General features: G+C 31.7%; 1 protein-coding gene across 1 annotated transcript in view; it reads left to right on the top strand.

The window, feature by feature from the left end:
* The window catches only part of LOC148284075 (protein rolling stone-like), a 48669-nt gene that overhangs the window by 19113 nt on the left and 9329 nt on the right, over positions 1 to 20227 (top strand). The window contains exon 2 of the mRNA XM_088242725.1: positions 10000 to 10408. Coding sequence (XP_088098851.1) covers positions 10081 to 10408 — 328 coding nt within the window. The 5' untranslated portion in view covers positions 10000 to 10080. The remainder of the gene's footprint in view (positions 1 to 9999; positions 10409 to 20227) is intronic.

A 20227-nucleotide genomic window follows, 5' to 3' on the forward strand; every position in this document is an offset into this window, starting at 1 on the left:
TTCTACCTGTCAGATAGTCAAAGAAAACAAAATGGACATTTTGTTAGTGTTGCCAAGGTAATCAATTTTTTTCACGTTACTTTGCTCATCATATACTATTTAACATGACATAAAAATATCCCCTCTATGTAAAGTAAAGTTTGTTACTTTTTTTTAAGTTCAAAATTCACTAATTCAATTACTCTTATTAAATGACCCTTTACTTATCTACTATGTTGTGTCGATCAATGTTTCCGCGTGTACCTACAATAACATTTTAAAGAACTTTAAAAATATATATATATAATTTTCGTATATTTGTGTTATGATTGTATTTTTCGCGTTCTGGCAACGTTACGCGGTGACTTTACGCATGCGCGCGGCGAAAGTGAGGCAAAGTGGGAGGTTTTTTGAACACAGTCCGATGAATTCAAATATGATTCTACGCTCCTTCTGAACTATTCTCAATTCTATATTTGCTAATGTATTTATTTATTTTAACGGATCAAACAGTCGACAATGATGTAATAACATAAAGAAGATACAGTTCAAAGACAGACCAGCGAAGTTTCTAAATAAGAATCATATGCATATTAAATTGTGGTACAACCAAAATTACAATGAAGAAGTTCAGTGTCTTTTTTTAAATTTGCTAAAAGAATATTAAACAAAGCCAACATTTTTATTTTTTATATATCGTATTATCAGCGCTATTATTTTTTTAAGTTTTGTATTTCTGAAATAAATCCGCGTGACGTCAGAGGTTGTTCTATGATAGTTCTTCCGATTGGTTCGTTTACGGTGACCAAACTGGAAATCCTTCAATGCTCTCATATTATTGGATGGTTCATATGAACCAGTGACGTCATTCAAAGCAATACGTTTTTGTTAAAATATATAATTTTTTTCCTACAATTTACTGCTCTAATTTTTACCGCGCGCAAGAAAACATTTTTTGCATCCAATTTCCCGTGGGGTTGAAGTTCCTCATTATATCACACACACATTTATTGATTACAAAGAAAAAGCTTATAGTGACACAACCAGGAACGACTAATGCCTGTGGACTTGCCCCGACTCACTAGAAAATCCGTGTTGAGTCATATTACTGACTACATTCTTCTGGGTTGTTATGCGTGTATTTTTTTATATTTTAGACACTATTACAGCGTCCACCACAATAAGCTGATGTAATATCTAAAATCTGTGAAGTTTTAGCCATTATTTGGTTTGATGGTACGCCTTATAATTTTTCTTTACTCTCGAAGTTTTCTTTTATTCCGATGACGCAACTCAGATGTTTAATACAATACATAGGTTTTTTTATTAAAAACGTGCGCGTCACAACACAAAACCTCGAGTCAATTAATAAATCGGGGGATTTCCGCTCATTCTAACCTAAGAATACCTACATTTATGCTTTAGATATTGAAAAGGAGAATCGAGTAGGGATAAGTCCGTCACGTAGTGTAGGAGTTGGCGCACTTGCCCATCAGGCTTGAGGTCCTGTAGCTCAATCACAAATAACTTTCGTCGTGCTTAAAAACATGCAAGCATTTGAGCAATACCTGCTTAAGTTATCACAGTCATAAGTCAACGCGTGTGTAATCTCCAAGTCAACGCTCGTGTCGGTTTGTTTTTTGTTTTCCTCGTAAATAAATACGGTTCATTGGCCAAAAATCAGCGTTTACTATAACAAATAATACAATACATTGCATTTGCAAATAGCAAGGAGTATCTAATAGAAAAAAAGTGAAAATTAATTACAATTACTATGGCGACTGCTTTGATTGATTTGGCTTGCTGAACGCCGGCTAAATGCAATAAATAACGTGATAAATAATAAATAAATAAAGAAAAATAGCAGTTTTGGAATATTTTCCATATTTACACCGGCGAAATTCAAATGTGTTATTGAGCAGCAGGATTATACGTCGGGAAACGTAAATATTTTGACATTCAATATTAGGTGTTCACGGATGTTCCATTGTGATCGCGAATACGATAAACAACCATGATGAGAAATTGTTATCACGTAGTTTATTAGCACGTCGATAGTCATTTGTGATTGAGCTACTGGGGCGGTATTCTGCCATCATTAGCAAAAAGGCAGTTTTTTGACAAAAATTGCAAAACGAGTTCAATATGAGGTAATTCCCCGACTCTTCAAGGATTTTCTAGCGAGTTGGGGAAAGTTCACGGGCATTGGTCGTTCCTGGTTGTGTAACTGTCACTATAAACTGTGTCTCTATAATCAACTAATATATTGTGTAGTGTTTTAAATAGATAGATACAATAAAAATAAAAACGTTCTACAATAAATTTCAAAATATTTAATAATTTGTTTACATACTCGTATTTCATTTATGCGTTTATAACCACTTTAATTTAGAGTTATACTTCGACCGGTTTCGAGGTTACTACCTCATCGTCAAGAATTAAACTAACTTATAATTATTCGCGTTGCTATTTATATTATAAAATATTATCTGAAAGAGACAGAAAAATGAAAGAAAGAGAGAGAAAGAAGATAAAATTAATCATAACGGGAATATTTTTAATAGAGGACTCGAAGTAAAATTAAATTTATTATTTTTTATTTGAAGTTTTTGATAAATTAAGAACATATAAAATGTCTCGGTAATAATAATTTCTCCGAATTCGCAAATCATCTATCATCCGAAAACCACGATTTTAATCAAGATAGGGGTGCAGAAATTTTGCATGTCAATAAAAATGGTTTTCATTTAGACAATTAAGAACGATTAAAAATTAGTAAAGCCACAATCAAAAACTTCAAATAATAAAAAATCAATTAAATTTAACCTCGAGTCCTCTTTTAAAAATATTCCTTTTATGATTCATTGTATCTTCTTTCTCTCTTTTTCTTTCATTTTTCTGTCTCTTTAATACAATATTTTATAATATAAATAGCAACGCGAGTAATTTTTAGAGAGAGTTAGTTAAAATCCTGACGATGAGGTAGTAACCTCGAAACCGGTCGTAGTACAACTCTAAATCAAAGTGGTTTATACAAATTTATAAACATATAAGTGTTAAATGTCATAACACAAAGGGAAAAATGTTTTTAATAACAATAATATACTCGTATATGGCAATGAGCATTAAAAAAATACTTCTGTAACAAAAACGATATAAAGAAATAATACAATACTTGTATCTATTATTATTATTATTTAAAACTTCAAGTACAAATAATTAGTACTTTGGCAGATTTATTGCTAAAAGCAATATTTTCCAGCCAATCAATAAACGGAATGTTCAAAAGAAGAGTTGGTCAAAAATTTGTTCCTAAAATCCATATACTATAAAAAAAAATGGATAGCAGAGCTAGGTAGAAGTAAAATGGATTGTCTCATTCGCCCAAACCAATATTGAATTGACTGCTCCACAAATACATACCTTATATTATGTTTTTGCTCTTTAATTGTGCGTTTTGTAATGTAAATAATGCAGATGTACATAAATTAATTGTAAACATAAATGCGAAGTGTTAAAAACTGTCTGAACATTTTGTTAATTATCTCTGTTTATTAAGCCTTCTTTGTTTATTCTCAAATGCAAAAATATTTTTTAAAAACAGCACGGGTAACCACCCCCCGGTGAGGTCACATTATTTTTGTTGCTAAGGCCACGATACCACCGAAACGGACTTGGCGCTTTGGGTATATAACGTACATACTTTTTCGATCTGGCCAAGTATGACTCAACGTTGGGAAGCTTGGGTCAAACACTGGCAGAATTTGATGGGGTCAATTTGACTTTATTGGAAGTACAAAGATAAATATTTTTTGTACAATTCAATCACAATTTTTTTTTTTTTTTTTAAATAAACGACATTTAAAAAAATAGCGACAAAGTTATGAAGTCTGAATGCATAAATAAATATTTTAAAGAGGTAAAATTAAGGTAGATTCTACCTTATTTTTTTTATAATTTATTTTTATTTATTAAGTAATTCATTGATGAAAAATATACATTATTTGGTTATAATGTGTTTCTCACTGGGAAATCCCGTGCCAAGAAATACATTTGAAAAGTTTTTTCGGCGAATAGCATTTAAAAAAATAAAAAAAATATGCATAACGGTGGCTAGACGGCCTCCGTGGTAAAGTGGTCAAGACGCTTCACTCATACATGGAAGGTTTCGTGTTCGATTCCCTACTGGGAATCGAACTTACTAGAACTTCTTACTAGAACACAAAAATTCAATGCAATTTTTCTCAAGCCTGGGTGTTCTGTTATTGGACCTCCTGGCCTGTTGTGGTGCATATATATATATATATATATATATATATATATATATGTAGAATATTCAGTAAATGAAGTATTATAATGTAGATAAATGAGTAAATAATATTTGGCACAGTACATTGCATTGTTGCCAGAAGACAAAATATTATTAGTTATTTATTGAGACGAACTGTTGCCTCGACTTCCCCTATACGATTTGTTTTCAAATTTGAATGTAATTTGTTTTATGAAAAAACAAAAAAAAAACACAATTTCAACAAACGTCGTCCCCCTTCCAAGTCTCACTCTGTACTGAAAAATAAATGATTTTGAATTTTGATACATTTTTAAATTTCGTTACCGCCGCGCCGGTGCCGGACTGTGCGCTTACAAATGTTCATACAAAATGACTATTTTAACGAATTATTAAAGTTTAACTGAATTACAGTGAAAATTGAATTACTTTAATGCAGTTTCAATGCATTTAGAAGATTTCTTCTGTAAAAAACGCAGGGATTTTTTTTTGCCCGCAAATACACTTTGTACACCGTACTGATGATTAAAATTCAAATTACGTAAAAGAAAAAGTTTTATAACTGACATTTCATAGATCCTATCCATCATTTTTTAAAGTAAAGTTTTTATACAGTACTGCGTGGAACATATCCACAGTGTATAAAAAGGTTCCGGTGTACTTGCTGAGCGTATCATAAATTAGAATTAATGATATCGTCCGTTTCCTCTGGAAGTGATCGTGCATCGTGACCCGCTCAACTGGTTTCTGATATTCGATTTTACAAACCGGTTTTGCACTTTTATTTTCATTTTACATCAAAGTTCGCGCGTCTTGCCTTGGACTTATTAGGCCGAACTACAATAGTACCATAGAAATATTGTCAGAGTAACTTCCTAGAAAACGAACGTGATGTTATATTATTTTCTTTTTATACATGAGCAACATGGTGATGGAGCGTACAATGACTGTACATGATGGAAAAATAAGTCTGCTCTGAGCTCTGAGGTACTATGCAAGGTTATTAGATCGATTTTCCACATGTATATTCAATTAGAAATTTTAACTGGATAATAAAATGTATTTAAAGCCTTTTTCGTAAAGTTAAGATGTGTTTCCAATAGTTGATTACAATTACGTGCAGGTATGATAGTTAATAAAAGGCTATTTTGTGACTGCAATAAATTTTTAAACCTACCGTTTGTTCTGCGCAAACACTATATTTAACCCTCTGGAACCTTACAAAGGAAATTCAGTGATTTTTTCAATTTTTTTTTATTTGTTAATAGTCTATACAACTTAGAATTCAAACTTTAAAAAAAAGGGATTTATTTCAGTTTGTAATCGCATTGAAGTGGCCACTTTTATCACAGAAGCCTATTTGAAATATGAATGATGACTATTTTAATTATGTAAGAAACGTGGAGTAAAGTTTCTGCGTCACTAATTGGTTCAATTAGGAAGTTCGGTGGTTTTTTATTTTTTTTTGTTTGTTAATAGACTATTAAACTTAGCCAAAAAAATTTATTTTTCAATTTTTATGCATCGTTTTATCAGCGCAACGATTTTCCAATAGTTTTGTATTTCTGTCAGTTCTGCCGATTAAGGTAAGCAAACCGGAATTTCTTGACATTGGTTGAAAAATATGGACTAGTGACGTCGTTCAAAGAAGTTTGTTTTAATTAAAATATTTTTTTAGTATATTTTCAAGAAACTTTGCCGTATGATTAAATGCTTTAATTTTTACCGCGCACAAGAAAACATTTTTATGTTAATAATTTCCCGTAGGGTTTATAAAGTCTTCTTTGTTTATTCTCAAATGTAAAAATATTTTTTTAAATGTAGGTATATTGTTAAGTGTCCTCGGCACGGGTAACCCCAGGAAGGTCACATTATTTTTAGTATTAATATTAGTTTAAAAAAGAAAAAAAAGAATAAATAAATATAAATAAATAAATAATATATCAATATATTGTATACATATTATATGTAACTTTAGAACAGGTATTTTTGTATCTTGTGAAGCTGCTAGGAATATTTTCTTGCAATTTTTATAAGCCGAATATTTTTTATGTTTTATTGCGAGTACCTATGTAGTTTATTTTTTTGGCAATGAACGTCGTATTTCGGCACTGAAATAAAACTGTGCATGCCTTAAAAAAGAACCATCCAAAATTTACATCTTAATTGAGAAGTTGTCAATTATTCTAATGCTCTACCTTCACCACACTTGCGCCATTTTAATTAATTGTCGTTGTTAGACTTTTAATGTTTTCCTAGTACGTATGGAGAATTCATTTAATTGTTCTTGCATATCGAATTGTACTCTTATTATACTGGCGGCAACTTAGGATGGCACTTTTGACGTTTGCAAGCTCGTGAAGTTCCGTAAAAATATTTGCAGCTAAGTGTAGAAAACCAAAATCACTCGCAATCGAATGGAGGCATAAACATATTTAAAAAAATTAAGTGTAGGGAAGTATTGGTGCATTGACTTATTACTAATAATTAAATCAGGAAACCTAAATCAAACTGCAAAACTGCGGAGATTAATCTGAGAAAGTTTAGCTGCTTTTGGAAAGCTGAAACACGTTTTCAGAATTAAGGAAATCCCTAACAATCTGAAGGCCAAAGTCTACCCTTGTGTTCTGCCGGTGACAACATAAGGTTTTGCAACCGTGTCACTCACGCCAGAAGTGTTACCAAAATTAAGCGCAGTCAGCGGTCTATGGAAAGACAAATGTTGGAAATGTTTGAACATCTGGGTATATTCCTTAAATTTTTCCATCTCTTTAATATTATTCAATGAATGTTCAATCGTGTTTAATGTTTTGTGTCAGAATGTAAACCGCATCAATAATTAAGGTTTCAGCTCTTTAACTTCACAAAGATCAACAGATGAAAGAATTGAAACGATATAGAAGTTCAAACATAACCAAGTTGGTGAATGTTACACAGTCTGTAAAGTGGCCGCTTAAATCAGTCAATGATCGGTCATAAACCCAGACTTCTTTATTCCATTCTAGATTATAATATTCTTCATCTCCGTTGTATAAGGTGTACAAATAGGTTTTTGCCATATGACAAAATTTGGCGCCACCAGTAAGTTATGATCAAAGTCGTCAGATGTAAAGAGCCATTATCGTAAAGCGAACATCTGTCAACAACGTAACCCTGAAATATTTGTAAATTTTTATCAGCATAATATATTCTTTTGTGTGCGAAAATGGCGAGTTTGAAGTCAAATAAGAGTCATTCGAAATTTTGATTGACTTATTCGATTTGAAAAAATCTGCAACTAAGGCGCATCGATTGCTTGTGGAAGCATATGGCAAAACTGTCTTAAGTAAAAGAAGTTGCCGTGAGTGGTTTCAAAAGTTAAAGAACGGTAAATTTGACATTGAAGACAAAAAACGTAGTGAAAGGCTGAAAGTGTTCGACGGCCACCTGGCCATGCTTCAACATTTACAGCTAAGTCAAACATGCATTAAAAAAACTCTAGTTGTGTATTTGGTGCGATCAGCTTGGTGTCGTGTATTATGAGTTCCTTAAACCGGACGGAACCATTACTGGAACTGTCTACCGAAAAAAAAGATATTCAGTCGAGCAGCCAGGGAAAAGCGCGTCCACCACTAATCCAGACTCGACAAAGTTATTCTCCTGCATGATTATGCTCTTCCAAACGTTGCGGCGCCGGCGCCGGTTTAAACCTTTTCCGAAACACTCAATTGGGAAATTTTATCTCACCCGCCGTATTCACCAGATTTTGCCTCTTCGTAATACTACTTGTTCCGAACGATGGCACGTGGCCTGGCTAAGCAGCACTTGAACATCATATGAAGATACCAAAAATTGGGTCGATTCGTGGATACCCTCAAAAGATGAAGCATTCTCCCGACACGGTATCCGCATGCTGCCAGAAAGATGGGAAAAAGTATTGGAAAGCGATGGACAATACTTCAAATAAAACATAAGGCCCACAATAAGTGCCCAATTTTTAAGGAAGAACTGCGAAACCTTACTTACACCTTATGGCCAAATATTTTGTATAATTTTAACAAGGTTTTATACTCATTCTAAAAAAAGGCTTCACAATCAATTCAGTTTTGAGGTGCTGAAAACGGGACCACGAAACGTCTTTTTTTGTTGAATAGTATGTAGTATGCACGAGTACTATGGAACTAGTAATTTATTCGAATGCTAAATTTGGCTGCATGTTTTTCAATTCACTGCCTAAAATATATGCAGTTTTCGGTAATGAGGGAGCTGTCAGGTTTATATAAAATATGTAAAAATGTGGTAGTCATTATAAAAGAAGTAACGAAATATTGTACCAAAAACTTTTTTGGTACACAAATAACTCAACAAATATGAAACTTACTAAAGAAATAAAAGACAAGTGAAACTTAAATCTACAAATTTGAAATAACTTTACTATTTGCAAATCTTAATATTTACTATGTTTATACTCTACTTTTCAGACATTATAATTGACAGTCATTAGGTTCATCGGGATGTGATAATCAAGAACTAGAGCCACTCATTAATAACATTATATAAACTCTTGAATTTACTCCGTTACACTTTGTAAAATGGTCCTTCGGACCCAAATAATTCCTGGCCCCATTTTATAATGGGAAGTTAACATTCAATTTTATGTACACAGTAACATTAAGTTTTATATATGAACATGACATAAACAGACTACAACGACAGCAAAATAAAACATTGACGTTAGTTTATGACCTCCCTTATCTAACACCAACTAAAGAACTCTTTAAAAAACTAAACAATTAAATGTTAATGAACTTTATTCGGCGGAATTAAGGGGCGCTGGATTGACATGGGAAGAAGCGAGAGTGCTGGCTGGCGATAGGGTCTCCTGGAGGCAACTGGTGATGTCCACATGCTCCACTTAGGAGCGGATGTGGAAAAGAAAAAGAGAAGAAGAACCTTTTCAACTAGAATCTTTCAAATTTATTCTTATGTTAGGCACTGACATCGTTGTAGACAAAGAACTAAAACTTGAAAAAATATATTATAAACATGAAAATAATACCAGAATATCAGAACAATATCACACACAACATTCCAAAACGAGACAAGGACAATCGAGACTAATAGATATAATGAAATTATACAATAAATACCAGACAAAACTAAAGAAAAGATTTGAACAAACTTTTCAAAAGATGTAAAAAATATTATCAACAACAAAGTATGAATAAAAAAATATTTTTTTTATTTTTGTAAAATGCATGTAATAATCATTTTTCAAATCCGTAGGAGTTGATAAATAAATTTTCAAATAAAAACAAATATAATATGCACAGTGTTTTTTTTAAACATGTTCAGTTACAGGTTTACGACGAAAAAGTTTTCATTGAAATATAATGTACATTTTCATACATGCATATCGATTTTACTTTATTTTATTTTTCACATAAAACTTTTTAGAAAACTCCACTTTAAGACTTATAAACATTACACATAACAAGCAAGCAAATAAATGCAGTTTCCATCTAATAAGCCAAAACCAAAAACTGGTTCCCCGTAAACCACGTGGAAAATCACGCACGGAGCCCCAATATTCTAATGGCTTTCATCTTATGGTAACACTTTAATAACTGCAGAACAGAATAAAATGTCGCTACCTAATTTTGTGACAATCACGAAATAATCCACTTATGAATTGTAGCCGCTAGTTCTAGTTCTAGTTCCGATTTCTAAGGTTTTCTGCTCTTTTTTTACAGACTCTTTTCTTCTCAACAAGAACCATACAAACAGATGCTTGCGTCTTGTGCAGAGCGCAAATAACAACTGGAAGTAAAAACATGGAGTGTTCAACATGGAAGCGTCATTTCCACAAGTCCCAATTCTCTTTGGATCACCCGGACCCTTCCCGTTTTACCAGAGGACCCTGGCACTCAATATCAGGGTCCATTCATCCGGCCTTTCTAGCCTACAGAATCACCACAAGTCTGATCTTCCTGAGTGGTTTGATCTGGTCCTTGCAGGATACCTTTGACTATGGAAAGTGGGTGATCTATCTCACCCATTGGGGATTCCTGGCATGCAACTTGCAGTCTTTCCTTGGTACCTATCTGGTTTTACAAGCCTACAGGAAGCAGAGAGCATCCAGTCCTGGGGACTCTACTTTTGGTGAGTTTTATTTGATATTCTAAATCTTAATAAAAAACAAACAATCACCCTTGCAAGGGAAATCTCATCCAAATTGATTCTGCGGATTCTAAGCCTTTCAGACCAGCAGGAGTTTAAATTAAACCTTACAGGTACGTGGTTTAAGAATTAAATGATCGGGTTAAGTATCCCCACTTATATGAAAATATATTATTCATTTTATTTTACGATTCGATGAACCTTTTAAAACATCATAATTTATTTAACTTTCAGTATTTTATATAAATTATCATAACAGTACCTCTTAAAAAATACGTAAAAAAATAACTTTTTTTTAATCAAAAACATCATACAAATAGATTACGTATCATACAAATAGATTACGCAGACAGTCAAAAATCCCAAAGGTCCATGAGACCAATGGCCTTGTGTTGAGTTGATATAGACATAATGAAAAAGTGGAAGTATATGTAAAGTATATGTGAAAATGCAAAAATAAAACATAAATATCAGTTTCATATTACCTTCCGAACAACACCCAGTGCACCATGTTATCATTAATCCATTCATACCAATATTTTTAATGCTAAAGAGTGTTTGTTTGTGATTCCTTCACGTCTCAACGGAGAGACCGATTACATTTTTTTCGTATAGAGATAGCCTGGGAAGAGAAAAATAAAATGGGGTACTTATTTTTCATCCCGATTCAAAAAAATCCATTAAAAAATGTGTACATCAACAATGAGCAACATTATTTTTAAATGTGTAGGCGGTGAGGTGGAATGTAAAAAAAAAATAATTTGAAATATTTTCTTTAAATTTCGGTACTTGCCTTGTCTTTGGCATAGAATTAATCTATGGTCTGTGATTAGTTTGGTTTGCTTTCTGAGGAACATAAGCATTTTTTATTATTATTTTATCATGTACTTTTTAAATAATTTTACTATTAACTTCCAATTATTATTATTATTTTTAGCTATTCCTTTTAATATATTTATAAATATATATATTTATATATATTTATATTTATATATATATATTTATATTTAATATATTTATTAACTGAAATAAGTAGTGTTCTAACTAATATTGAACACATGTGTGGTATATATATATATGTATTTAAACAAAGTGTTATATTTAAGTATAATAAAAAGTAAATGCTGAAAAAAAAAAATATCTTTATCATTCCCTTTCCTCACCTAATGGTGCATAGGGCACTGGATTGATACACCAATCGCAGCATAATTCGATCAATTTTGTTACATGAAGGTAAGGTGATCAGTCTTACGCTTCAGATTATGAAATATTCTAGTGTGAAACCACCCTTTTAAATAAATATTTCATGTCAAACATGTCGGGAATCGAACCCGAGACCTCTTGCATGGTAGGCAAACTCGCTGACCATTACACCACGAGGCTGACATAATACCGTTAGACCGTACCGAAAAAAAAAACCGTTTTATGTAGCTTTACCACGCCAGAAATACCTTTTATAATTTTAACGTTATTTTATGCAAGCCACCATAATATTTTTTTCTAAAAAAAGCTTGTTTTTTTAAAATTTCTTAATTAAAGTATGTAGATTAGATTAAAAGATTAAAAACATGATTAAAGTGCTGTTTGTAATCATATATGGATATGTCATTTTATGTGGTGTAATTTCGATCCTAAAAATACTTTTAATATCATAAGTGGCTACGGTTTTCCAGTTCGTACGTGTTGAATTAAAATAGCCCTTCTGCAAAACTTCGGCACGAACGATTCTTGGTAGCTAATGGACAGTTTTCGTACTTTGACCCCTATTGCTGATTTCCCCCTTGATATTTATAATAGATTAAATGTTTTTCTAGGAACTCCTGCCGCAATTTTAACTTGACAATTTATTAGAGATCAATATTTTTCATTAAAACATAGAGGTGTCTAAAACTCTATGTACCCATAACAGTACTAGTAAATAGCGTTTAGTAAATTATTCACATAAATTATGTAAAATTATTGAAATAAAAACATTGGTACAAGGCAGCAATGATATTGCTATGGTTAGGTTATTTTAAACGTATATATTTTATTATGCGTATCTTATTGTGCCTTTACATACAAACATATACATTAAAATATCATTAACATATTCAATACTCAACATTTTTAAACTTAAAAAAAAAAACAACCACGATGATCAGTATGGGCAAGAAGACATATAAGCTTATTTAAAAAAATATTTAGAACGAAGAAAATTTTTCAAAATAAGTTATTAAAAAAAACAAATGGTTGCTTACTTCTGCAGGGGAGGAGCGAGAGGGGTGCGGCGCACGGTTGATGGTGTATCAGATTTCCATTCTTATTACATACTTTTGGCACTACCTAACCATCATTTTAATATGTGAAACGTGTATTATGGTTATGTTTGATAGGAAATTTGAATGTATTACTATTAAATGAGGAAGTTTAGTGGTTTTTTAAATTTTATTATTTGTTAACAGACTAATAAACTAAGTCAAAAATTTTTTTTTTCAATTTTTTTATATCGTATTATCAGCGCTACGATTTTTTTAAGTTTTGTATTTCTGAAATAACTCCGCGTGTAACGTCAGAGGTTCATTTCCGCTTTTTCTCATTCAGTTCTTTCCATTGGTCCAGAAGCGACAAGCAGACCGGAAATCTTCCATAGCTCTCAGATCATAGGTTGATTCACATGAACCAGTAACGTCATTTAAAGTAGTGCGTTTTTATTAAAATATTTTTTATCATATTTTCCGTACAATTTCAAGAAACTTTGCAGTACAATTTAATGCTTTAATTTTTACTCCGCGCAAGAAAACATTTTTTGTATCCAATTTCCCGCAGGGCTGAAGTTCCTCATTTTTATGTTGTGATGGTATACAAGAAATGAGTATGAATTTTGCTCCTATAATAGATAGACAGGTATAATATTTATAGGAATGAAACCATTAAACGTTCCTTTAAAATATACCCGTAAGCTTTAACTTAGTAACATATATTTTAGAGCTTGAATGAACAGTGATAATTTGTTTATACTCTTTGTTAATCTCATTAGTAGTCGATACTAATTTCACCTCTTTGGCCATCAAAAACATCAAATTCTCGGCCTTGGTATTCAATTTTCAGAATATTTTGTGAACCAAGGCTTTTTATGGTATTCACGTCAATATGGATTGAAAACATATTATAATAAATTAATTATATGACACGATGAGATCGATTCTTTGATGTCTCAGGGTCATACAACTAATATGTATTTCTAGTCATCTAACTTACGCCGTTCTTCATTCATAAGTGTTTTAATTTTACCATATTATTATTGCACAAATATGTATGTGTGCATATTTAGTACAACCCAAGGTAAAATGTAAATATTATTAACAGTTAACCTTGGGTAGCGATGGATGCCTATTGCAGGTATGTAATTCTAGTTATCGAACTATGAGAGTTTTTCGTAAAGTGCCTTCTTCAAATATGTAATAAAATAGGTGTATCTAACATTTTTTAATAAAAAATGAGATTATTGATTTTGTGATATATGTATGTGTATGTAATGGTCTTTATGTATATGTGTGTGTGTATATACAGGGTGTTGTTTAAACCCTGTCACATCTAAAAGCACGATGATCAGTATGGGCAAGAAGATATATTAGCATATTAAAAGAATATATTTTAGAACGAATAAAATTTTGATAATTCAGTGACTTTTCTCCTATGAGGCATTATTTTTTTATATGAAAAAATATTTCAAAAATAAGTCTTACGCTTGATGAATACAATTTCTTCACCACGCGTGTCGAATAATGATTACATATTAATGTATCGTCTCATCACACGAGTGTTTCCCAACACGGGTTACGTGTGATACATATGTAGCATGTGTTGAACTTTATGAAGAATCACTCTGGCAAGTAATCTGGCGTTAGAAGATGTGCCGAAATGCAAACTACATACGTTTATTGTTATTGCCATTACAGAATACAGGAACTATGGACAGTAACCCACTTTCAAAATTCTATAGAAAACATCTTGAACGCAAAATTTCGACAGCGTTTTGTGCCGACATCATATTTTATCAGCGCAGATTTTTAGAAGCCACTTACAGCTAATTGAAGCAAAAAAAGATGTAACAAAAAATGTTTTACCATCTTTTTACTAATGAGATTATAGTTACCAGCATAAATTTCTGAATTTTATACACGTGATTCGGCAATACATTTTTAATTCGTTTTATTGTGTAATGAGGAACTTCAGCCCTACTGGAAATTGGATACAATAAATGTTTTCTTGCGCGCGGTAAAAAACGGCAAAGTTTCTTAAAAATGTACTAAAAAAATAATAAAAAGTATTTTGATAAAAACGAACTACATACTTTGAAAGACGTCACTAGCTCATATGAATCGCATAGTGAAAATTCACCACTCTAATTAGGCCTCCTGGCCTATTGCGGAGCAAAAAAATCCAAAACTTATCAACCAAGAACGGGTGGCAGGATCTTAATTCCCGAATCGAAAACAACTACAGCACAACATCTTTATACTAACGGAATATTTTTCTTTAATGAAATGGACAAAGAAAATAAAAAGTGCAGTCAGCAATACAACATATTTAAGAAAGAAGTGAAAAGTTATATTTATAATTATTTTTTGTGTAGCACTGATTAAAAACACCGTTTATGTATTTTTTGTAATTTATATGGTATCCTAAAAATATTAATAACAAAAAATAAAATAAACAAACTATTGTAAGACGTCACTCCCCATTACGTAGGTACACAAGAATTGTTTTTTTCTTTTACGTAATGCGAAACGTTAATGTAAATATGCGTATTGAACTAATATAAAAATTGTATTTAGTAGTAATATTGTATACTTATATTCATTATCTGAATAAAAAAATAAAAAAAGATTAAGTACCGTGATTGTCGCAACATTTTTTTAGATACCTACAATAAGGCTTTTGCTATTTTATTTTTTTTCAAAATTTTAAAACTGATTATATTTTTACTTAAACAGATACGTTTTTATAGTAAACATACATAAATAATAAAGTGGCACATAATTTAAGCGAACACCTACTACTACTACTACTACCATCACGCCATTTCCCCGTAGGGGTAGGCAGAGAGAATGGACCTCCACACACGTCTATCCTGGCATACAATCCTAGCCTCTTCCACATTCATACATCTTGTCATACATGCCCTTCGGTTCTGTCTGCTTTTGACATGACCAGACTTAAGATTTTGGTTTATCTGATCATGCCACGTCTTCCTTGGTCGTCCTCGTCTAACGTTGCCGTTCATTTTTGCCATATATACTTGTTTTACCATTCTCTCGTCGTCCATTCGTTCTACGTGACCAAACCATCTTAGAGACCCTTTCTTAATCTTATCAATTATACTTGTCTCAGATTTACATTCTCGCCTGATTTCATCATTCGTAACCCTGTCATACATTGATTTCCCACACATTCGTCTAAGAGATCGCATTTCAACCGCGTTCACTCGGCTTTCATCCTTCCTCTGCCAGTTCCATGTTTCACTTCCATACATAAGTGTTGGGACTAAAACTCCGCTGTGCACTGCCAGTTTAGCTTCGATTGACATATTTTTATTAGAAATTACTGTGCTTAGTGCTCCGTTCATTTTGTTGCCCGCATTCACTCTTCTTTCAACATCTTTTTCTACTCTTCCATCTCTTGAAAAAATGCTTCCCAGATACACAAATTCTTCTACTTGCTCGAGACATTCGTTGTTTACATTTATTATGCAGTCAGTAACCTCACTTATGTCAGTAACCTCACCATGTCTTAACACAATGTTGAATGCCAGGTTGTATGAATTTTTTTTTCGTGTTTAAACAAATTTAATTTTTAGTGGTAAAAAGCAAAGAAATTACATTTTTTATTATACATATTTTTATTTATAACAAATTAAAATACAATATTACAACTAAATACAATTTTTACAATAATCAAATACATATATTTACATTAGCGTTTCCCATTACGTAAAAGAAATAAACAATTCTTGTGTACATAATGAGGAGTGACGTCTTACAAAAGATTATTTTATTTTAATCAATAATATTTTTAAAATAACATACATAAATTACAAAAAAGATATTAACGATGTTTTCAAACAGTGTTACATAAAAAAGAATTAAAGATGTATTTTTTTACTTCTTTCTTAAATATATTGTATTCCCGACTGTACTTTTTACTATCTTTGTTCATTTCATTAAAGAAAATATTCCTCTGTAAGTATAATGATGTTGTGCAGTAGTTGGTTTTAATTTAGGAATTAAGATATTACCACCTGTTCTAGGTCGCGTACTTATGTTTTGAGACCTAGAAATACTACTATTTATTTGTTCTTTATATATTTGAAGCAAACAATTTTATATCTAAAACCTTAATTTTTTAAAATAATTGAACAGGGGGAAAAGTAGACGGTTTTTTCAAAATAACTTTCATAATTAATTTTTGTATTTTTTCAACTGGTAAGATATTTGTTTTAAAAGCACCAACCCATCCGATTATTCCGTACTGTAATATGGATTGGGCGAATGCAAAGTAAATTGATTTTAATTTTTTGATGGTCAATATATTCCTTAATCAAATAAATACATATATAAGTTTTCTCATTCTATTAACTATTATTATGCCTAAATATTTAATGCTATTTTTTTCAGTCATTCTTAGTAATAATCTTCTGATAAAAGTTCTTGTCTTTCTATTACATTCCAGAAAAAATTCTGATTACCTTTGTCTGAATCTCCTTTCACATCATCTGTCATATTGACTCTAATTTATTAAGGAGGTCAGTGTAGGAGGTATGTTTAAGGTGTCAATCAAGTAAATTATGCCATCATTGAAGACGAATAAACTATGCCAATATTTATAACCAGTGACGAAACGTTATGAAATCTATTCGGCACCAGTAAATAAAATGTTAATCTTTAATTAATAATTTTAGTAATTCCTAGATTTCTCTTTGCTTGTCTATCGAATAAATTTTAGCATCGCAAAAATGATCAAAAATCACAATGCAATTCGGTAAATTTTAATTTGATTAAATATACTTATTATTTTTATGAGCCAAGAATTAATTTGAAACACACAGTTTTTTTACCCTAATCAGCTTTTTGATAGACAAATTATCGCATCCACAAATTTTCATGCTATTTTTTCCTGAATATTGCTTTCATTTTTCTTCTAAACGTAAACTCACTGTTGGTTTTTTGTCACAACACGCCTTGAGGACAATTACAGTGGTGAATTACAGCACAGTACATCCAGGCTTGAAAAAAACACATTTAATTTGTGTGTTCTCATCGGGAATCGAACCCAGAACCTTCCGTGTGTGAGTCAAGTGTCTTAACCACTACACCACGGAGGCCGCCTAATACAAGTAAATGTTGGTGTAATAGTGATTTTTTTAAAAGGAATAAGCTGCTGAGGCTCTATTTTAGAGGCTCTTTAGCAGGTGGGAAATAGTGGATATGGAAGAAAATTATATAAAATACACAACACCCAGACCAATGAAGATGTTTAGTGCAACGGGAAATTTTGTATAAAAATATTTTCTTACATTTGGTAAAAATTAGAGTATTTAATTGTGGGGTGAAATATCTCGAAAATGTATGAAAGAATCGATAAAAATGAACTACTTTCAATTACGTCCCAAGATCTTCCGAATCAACGAATGATAGATTTCCGGTTTCCGGGAAGCCACTGACCAATCAACAGAACTCACCGACAAGAACTCGTGGCGTCGCTGGCGGAATAATTACAAAACTTAAAAAAAGTCATAGCTCGGAATTTTTTTAAATTTTGACATAGTTTGATAGTCTATTGAAAAACATATTCTTTTTTTTAACTAGTGAACTTTCTTATTTAAAAAATATATTTTTTGGATTTTTTACTTCACACTCGCTGTAATCGAACCCGCGAGGCTAGTTTAACAGTTGACCGTGTAACGTATCTAAAATACGTAAACTTTGAACGACGATAGATAGGTAGGTACTCGTATGTACCATATTTATAATTTTGTATGTTTAAGAAGTAACTTATTTTTTTATCTTACTCTGTTATAGGTGTTTTTGAAAAAAAAAATATTTGCGTTTTTATGTTTAATTTTGAGGTCCATTTTCAACGAGTTGTAGATAACTCACTATTAGAAAATGGAATCAAGTTGGGGTAGAGTGGGATTCGAACCACGGATCTTTGGCCAGTGAATCCGAGACACTAGCCACAGGACCACAACACAATCTTTAAGTTTAACTTATCATTATAATAATAAAAATACGTATATAGTTTTATTACACTTTTATTTATAATTTTTTACCAGTGACCGGGTTTCGTCGTGACCAACATCATCAGACTGGTGGGAGACTAAACAAATTTCTATGTTATATACAAGTGCAAGCAGGGGATCTAAATCATGATTTTATATAATTATGGAAATAAAATAATTCAAATTAAAATCGAGTAAGTATAAGGTAATAATAATTACAAGAATATAAGTTTCGTTTGAATGTATATAATGAAAATGTATTTAAATTTAATTAAACCTATAACAGGGGCAATCAGTTTGGGTTTTCCTAGTAACTGAAATATAACTTATTTAAATTTATTTCAACAGAGAGGGAAAATTTTTGAGAAGGGAATATGGAAGTCAAGGCATTTACAGGGCTTATGACCTGTCATTGGCTGGTTTAAAGTAGGTGATTTGGTTCGGCCGGATGAATCTCACCCACGTGATAAAGGTTTCAGCTCTTTTACTTCACAAAAGTCAACAGATGGAAGAGTTGAGGAAATGTGGATGTTCAAACTTGGGCAGAATGGTGAATGTTACACAGTGTGTAAAGTGGCCACTTAAACCAGCCAATGACAGGTCATAAGCCCTGTAAATGCCTTGACTTCCATATTCCCTTCTCAAAAATTTTTCTCTCTCTGTTGAAATAAATTTAAATATGAACAACTCCCTAGGGAGGAAATCCAGCCAGTCTGCAAGCATTTGGACATAATCAAACATTGTTGAAATATAACTTCTTTATTACTGATACATCGCAGTATAATTTGTACAATATTTTATTCAATTCTACAATGTTATTAGTACTTGTGACTTGTGACGGTATTCTACGAATTAAAATATCGAAACTCATGCATGAAATAGTCATAGGTTTTGATAAGAATCTAATGGAAAAGTGAAGGTTTTATGTTTACGAACAAAAAGAGAAACGGGGTACGCAACGCCTTCAAAAATAAATATTACGCAACGTCCTTATATTATCTAGATTGTCCTAGAAATTAACGCACGTAATTAAATTACTTGATGATATTTTGATGTTTACTGTACCATGGACTCTTGAATGGAAATTTAAATGACCAAACGCAAAAGGTGTTTATATTAAATGTCGTCTGCTAATTATTTGCATTCATTAATTAAATCTGTTAACTTAGCCATGAACACTGTACTTTTGATGTTATGTAGGTCGTTTTTTACATTATACGTTTAACAAGGTAAATATTACAGGATACACGTATTGATTGTTATTCGATTTAAGTCAAACAAGTGCAATTGAAAAAAATGATTTGCACTTGTCAGACTAATAAAAACTATAAACATTGGTTATGTATGATAAAGACTATTTTTTGTTTTACATTTGTTTCGAAATTTAGCTCTGAAAGTTAAATTAATGGAAAGGACGTTAAGTCGTCGAGATAAAAATAATCGAATGAATTAATTGAATAAATAATTCATTTCCAGTATTCCATAGAAAACAGCGATGGGCCTGGAGACTATTTAGAATAATCAAAATGTATAAATTC

This window comes from Micrasema longulum, unplaced genomic scaffold (assembly GCF_059751315.1).
Source record: "Micrasema longulum isolate JH-2025_06_02 unplaced genomic scaffold, ASM5975131v1 h1tg000161l, whole genome shotgun sequence".
Classification (NCBI taxonomy): domain Eukaryota; kingdom Metazoa; phylum Arthropoda; class Insecta; order Trichoptera; family Brachycentridae; genus Micrasema; species Micrasema longulum.